A 6,430-nucleotide genomic window follows, 5' to 3' on the forward strand; every position below is an offset into this window, starting at 1 on the left:
AGCAGAACAAAGAAACCTCAGCCCAGTGTGAATTGTGGAACACTTTATTGAACACAAATGAACAGAAGTCAGATTTCCTCTGCAGATTAAGAAAAACTCTAGGTGCCAGCAGAGGAAATGAAGAGAATTTCTGAGAAAATGTTCAGGGCAGAGGCAGAAGTTCAAAGGGAAATAATTTAAAGGACAAGATGAATAGCCCCTTATGAAATGCTTCCCATGGTGAAAGATGAGGGCCCAGAGGTAGGGAAGCAGAGAAAAAGTGGAGAGGCCCCAAGAGTGAGCATTTGTTTAGAATGCTCTCCCACTGCCAAGCCCTGTGCCTGCAGCGTCATCAGAGTAGAAAAGGTGACGTGACCGGGGGAAGAAGCCCGAGCTTTGGAGTTACAGCTGAACTCATGAGCTAACTAGTCAGACATGGGCCCCTACCTGACCAGGTGGCTTTGCATTGCTTAACTGGCCTAAACTTGTTTCCTTGTCCTCAAAATATGAACAAGGCCCATATCCTAAGGTTGTTAGGAAAGTTACATGAAATAATAAATGTAGAAGCACTGACCACAGTAGGCACACGTGAACTGTGGTTCTGCAACCCTTTCCCTGTCCAAGCACCAGAAATAACTCACTCCTAGTCTTGAGTTTGCCCAGGGCAGATGCTTTGAAACACTCCCTGGAGGAATGAGGGACCTATTCCAGCTATCCTCCCTACAAGGGAGGAGATGGCAGGAGTCAAACACTCATATACAGCTGCCTATCCTGTACAGCAGGTGTGGCTGCAGCCTGACAATCTGGGAAGGACTCGGAGGAAAAACAGAGTAGAATGATAGATAACAGAGGCTAGGAAGTGGGTGTGGGTGACACGAGGCTCTAGACCACAGGTCCCCTCCCAGGAAGCTGCCATCTTCTCCTGGTTTTGCAGATACCTACCTCTCAGTGGATCCCTTACCCACAAAGTGAGACTCCATCTCAAAAAAAAAAAAAAAAAAGTCCTGAGGGCATACCCAGCTAATAGGTGAGTCTGTGGCTTTAAGGGATTTTTTGAAACTGAGGACAGGAAATGCCTCCTAATTCATTCACGGTATTTGGTGCCCAGGACAACCAAAAGTGCCCAAGTTATTTATAAACCATTGTTAATGGTTGAGCTTGAAAAATCAAAGCCAAGAGCATTTGAGTTCTACTCATTTAACCATAGTGAGGAAAATAGCATTTGAACTGAAAGTTGATTTTTAGACCAGCTGGTTCTCCCTTACCACAGTATCCTCCTCCTTCTCCAACACACAAAAAAATACAACCCACACATACACATCCATGAACACACGCACAGGTGAACAAATACATATAATGTGCACACACATACAGTCTCACATGAATACCTATCATGCATGCGATAGAGTTCCTTGGAGAAAGTCTTCACATTATTCAGTGTTTTCTAGATTTTCCTCTAAAACACCAAGTATATGAGAAGCTCATGAAAGTTTATATACATAGATTGACATCTTAGCAACTGTGTTCACCACCACCCACCAACCCTTGATGACAAGCTACAAGGAAATAAAATTAGATTCCTTCCACATGCTATAGACAAAAATGAATTGCAGGTATGTTGAAGACCCATAAATAAAAAATAAAACTGTAAGAGTATTTGCAAAAAATCAAAGTAACATTTGAACAACCTTGAAACTGGGGAAAATTAAGCAAGCGGGAAAAACACATAACCCATGAAACAAAAACCAGATTTGCTTATATAAAAATCAAAAGCTTCAAAAAGATGCCATAATCAAAATTATAAATATAAGACATCATTGCCAGGCACAGTGACTCACGCCTGTAATCCCAGCACTTTGGGATGCCAAGACAGGCAGATCCCTTGAGCCCAGGAGTTTGAGACCAGTCTGACCCATCTCTACTAAAAATACAGAATTAGCCAGGCATGATGGCACATGCCTGTGATCCCAGCTACTTGGGCAGCTTAGGCAAGAGAACTACTTAAACCCAGGAGACGGAGGTTGCGGTGAGCTGAGATCACACCATTGTACTCCAGTCTGGGCACCAAGTGCAAAACTCCGCTGCAAAAAAAAAAAAAGGAGGGGGAGAAAAGGACATCATCAAAATGAATATGCTGGAAGTCAATATGTTAAGTGAAATAAGCCAGGCACAGAAAGATAAATATTGCATGTCTCACTCATATGTGAGAGTTAAAAAAAAGTTGATCTTATGGAGGTAGAGAGTAGAATGACAGCCTGGGAAGCATACTCTACAAAAAATACAAAAATTAACTGGGCATGGGGCACACACTTATAGTCGCGGCTACTCAGGAGGCTGAAGTGAGAGGATTGCTTGGGCCCAGGAGTTTGAGGCTGCAGTGAGCTATCATTGCACCACTGCACTTCAGCCTGGGCAACAGAGTTAAAAAAAAAAGAAAGGAAAAAGAGAGTAGAATGCTAGAAAACAGAGTCTGGGAAGGGAGTGTGGGTGGCAGGAGGGGTGGCAGGGGATAAATAGAGGTGGGTTAATGGGTATAAGCATAGAGTTAGATAGATAAATAAGTTCTAGTGTTTGACAGCAGAATAGGATGACTACAGTTAATAACAATGAATTGTATATTTCAAAATCACTGGAAGCAAGGACTTGAAATGTTCCTGAAATGGTAAATATTCAAGGTGAAGAACAGCCTAAATACCCTGACTTGATCATTACACCGTTACACATTCCATGCATGTAACAAAGTATCAAATGTACCCTGTAAATATGCATAAATATTATACATCAATAAAAAAGAAAAAATAGGATAAAAAGATTGGAAGGGAATATTCCAATAAATAATAAACAAATAACTCTCCCAAATTAAGAAGATAAACAAGCCAATAGAAAAATGACAAAGAACATAAAATAGCAAGTTTTAAACAAGGAACCAAAATGAACAACGGTCACATAAAGACGATCCACCTCAAATGATAGACAGGACAGTTAAAATCAACACAACAGTGAAATCACCATTTTCATCCATCAAAAAGTCATAAGATTGATAATATCCAATGAAAATGTGGGGCAACTGGTTCTGTCACGTAATACTAGAAGGAGTATAAATAACTGCAAACTTTTATAAAAGTGACATAACAATATTTATTAAAATTTAAAATGTGCATGCTCTGATCCAAGAATCCTATTTCTGGGAATTTTTCAAGCTAATAAACACATCAGTAGATAAAGCTAGTTGTCTATAATCTTTGTTATAATATTTTTTGTCATAAAAAATAACTGAAAACAACTTTAAAATCATTGAAAAGGTGACTCACTAAAGTTTTGCAGAATCTCTTCTGTGGTAACTTGCTGGAACCTCTGTTTTCTGTTATACTTTTCTCATGTGTGACTCAGCCCATCATCATCAGTTTCCCCATCTACACACTTAAGGTAGTAACAGTATTTACACCACAGATTTATTTGTGCTAACTTGGAAGAACTTTTACTATATATTGTTAAGTTTAAAAGGGAATTTTCAGGTTTCTTTCTTTAACATTTATGTATGCTTATATTTATTTGTATATGTTTGTATTTATTTTATAAAAAAACGGACAAGTTATACATATGTGTATATATTTGCATCAGCAAAAAAATGGAGAAATAGTGAACACATCTATTGCTTTTGTAATTTATGTCACTAAAAAGAAGAAAATCACCAATGGAAAAAAAGATAGGAGGCATGGTACAACAAATACTAATGGTTAATAACCATAAGGAGGAAAATTTAGCCTTAAAAACCTCACTAGTTTTAAGAACCTCCTTAATTCAAAGCCCCCTTTTCAATGTCCTGTGCCATTCAAATGAGCTAAACTGAGGGTGCTAGAGATACCTACCCTAAGACAAGGCACTGTAAAGAGGGTGTGTGGGTGTGATGGGTGCATGTGGGGTATCTGGGGCTGGGGGGAGGAAGATGGATAGAAGGGGAAGATGAAGAAGTAACTGCCTTCAGAGGGGTCAGAGACTGTTGAGTCGAACACTGACCCTTTTACTTATTCTCCATGGGATTCAAATGGCTTTTTTTTTTTTTCCGAGACCATCTCCTTATTTGACAAACAAGTAAGTGAAAGCGCTAAATAAGTTCCTATTCATACCCCGCCCAGGACAAAGGAAGGGAGCCCCTGCCCACCCAGCCTGCTTCAGGCCCACCCTGAGGTGCTGTCTCCTCTGCCTCTTCTCCTCCTCCTCCTTCCCATACCCTCCTTCCCTGTCACACAAGCTGTCTGCCTATGCAGAGGAGGCTCTGGCCTTTGGGATGTTCACTGTCTTAACTTAGCCTGTCTGCCTATGACTTCCCATTCATCACGACACCAGTGCCTTCTGCATTTCAGTGATTTTGGTCCCTAAAAGAGCATGATTTCAGTCAAACACACACACACATACACATACAAAATGAAAGAGGAGCACTAAAGCCCTTTACCTGGCACAAATCTTTCTAAATAAGAATCCAGGTATCACCCCGGATCCTATACAAAATACAGGTTTAGTTATCAACAGAAGAAAAGTTCTCAACACCGAAATGGCAGGAGATTACTGCAACACTTTTACGTCACTGAAAAAATGCATTTAAAATCACTGACCCTCTCAAATACCTTGAAAGACAGAGAAGGGCAAAATAATCTGTCTCTTTGCAAAGGATGAGCCTCCCAGAGATGGTGGAATAAACTGGAGGCAAAAGTGTCTGCTCATCTGGCAGGTAAGTGTTCTGGTGGGTCCAGCAGGTCAGATGTGAATTCCCTTAGGGTTTTTCAGATCACAGGATTACCACGATTACTACATAAAAATTGCTCTATGCCAGTCATTGTTCAGCAAGACGTCCAGGTCTTCGAAGCTCCTCTACTCCTGCTCAGGAGGCTGGAACTGGTCAGCTTCCCCGGACAGAGCTCACGCGCTCTGGGCTCTGGGCTCTCTGCCGCGGTTGAGGAGGTCTGTGAGTTCCCCGATGTACTTGATGGTGTACTTGAGTGTCTGGATCTTGGTGAGCGGCTGGCCTCTCTGGCTGTATATAGGTGGCAGGTAATTCCGGAGGGTATGCAGTGCATCTGCCAATGTCCTCATCCTGAGCTTCTCCCTCTCGCTGGCTTTCCGCCTCCGCTGGACAGACATCCTGACTTTGGTGCCCTTCTGGGCCTTGGGGCCACCACCACCCTGGAGGTAGGCGGGCTGGAAAGCTAACATATTGTAGTCCACCTCTACCAAGCCACGGGTCCCACCGACACTGCAGCCATCACTGCCCCCACTGCTGGCCCCACCATGCTCACAGGGCAGCCCAGCCACAGTTGAAGAATAGGACTCCAGTGATGGAGCTGGGGAAAGGCTCTGAGAAGGGGAGGCCTGGGTCAGCTCAAAGGGCCCTGCCCTGTCCTTCCAGTCCCAGGAAGACAGCAGCCCAGGGCTGTCAGAGGAGCCCAAGCCATCCTCGAGACTGAGAAAGGTCTCATGCAGGTTGTCCATGCCTGCGAGACAGCTGCAGAGGGAATGGCTCCCTGGCAAGTGAGAAAGTTCTGCCGCCTGGCCAAGGAAGAGCTCTCTTTTATGATGGTGGGGGAGAAGTGATGAAGTGGGAAAGAGGGCCGTGTAAAGAGAGTTCAAAGGAAAAACCAAAGACGAAGATGGAAAATGAACTCTTCAGGTGTCACTTTCTCCTCATTGATAATTAGCATCTTCCAGCTAAAATGTCTTTAAACAGAAAGGCCTCCAAGAGAAGAAAAAAGGAATTATCTTGTTGTAACTAAACCAATTAAGGCTGCATAACTAGACTTAGCATTGTGCTGTGGAACTCATTAATGAGGGAGCCAAAGAAAACAAACCTGGGGCATCCACAGCAAGGAGGGGGTGGCTGAGGCCCCCGGTGGAGAGTAGCAAAGTGACCCTAGAGGGCTTCCATCCCCTCCATCAAGACCTGCTAGATATTTCAGCACAGATGGAGTGTATTGTCAGAGAGTCAGCATGGTCTAGGGACAAGGTAACCCCTCTGAGCTTTGATTCCCTAATGTGTCCAACAGACAACAACAGCTTTTATTTCCTAGGGTTGCTGGGAGTACAACACACATTAGGTATCCAGTGGATGCCACCCTAGTAAATTTCCCTGGGTTGTATAGAGTGCAGACATGCCCCCAACATGCCTACACTCAGAATGACGGAGGCAGCAACTTCAGTAAGCCTAGAGTCTGAAAGAGCAGGAAACATCCTGCTGGAAGCATAAAAGCCTTGCTGTTACTGAGCAGATTTGGAATTCCCCATAGCAAGAAGATACCATGAAACAGAAAACTCCTTTAAACCAGGGAGTTTGCCGAATACCTGGCATTTATCCTAGGGAAAGTCTTTTTTTAAAAATCCAGCTGCACCTTGTTTTTGAAATGAGTCACACCTTGCTTTTTGAAATGTATGGAGGAGGAAGTGTGAAATTAACTAGGGA

General features: G+C 43.0%; 1 protein-coding gene across 2 annotated transcripts in view; it reads right to left on the bottom strand.

Moving 5' to 3' along the window:
* MSGN1 (mesogenin 1) overlaps positions 1-6,052 on the bottom strand; it is a 28,109-nt gene extending 22,057 nt beyond the window's left edge. The window contains exon 1 of one of the 2 annotated variants that reach the window (XR_013526152.1): positions 4,605-6,052. Coding sequence is in view for 1 of the 2 variants with exons in the window: in XM_078348451.1 (XP_078204577.1) it covers positions 4,897-5,466 (570 nt within the window). In the remaining variant the exon portion in view is untranslated. Of the gene's footprint in view, positions 1-30 lie in introns of those variants that run through there. The other variant, XM_078348451.1, reaches the window with a different exon arrangement.
* Positions 6,053-6,430: the final 378 nt, after the last annotated feature.

This window comes from Callithrix jacchus, chromosome 14 (assembly GCF_049354715.1).
Source record: "Callithrix jacchus isolate 240 chromosome 14, calJac240_pri, whole genome shotgun sequence".
In the NCBI taxonomy this organism is placed as follows: Eukaryota; Metazoa; Chordata; class Mammalia; order Primates; family Cebidae; genus Callithrix; species Callithrix jacchus.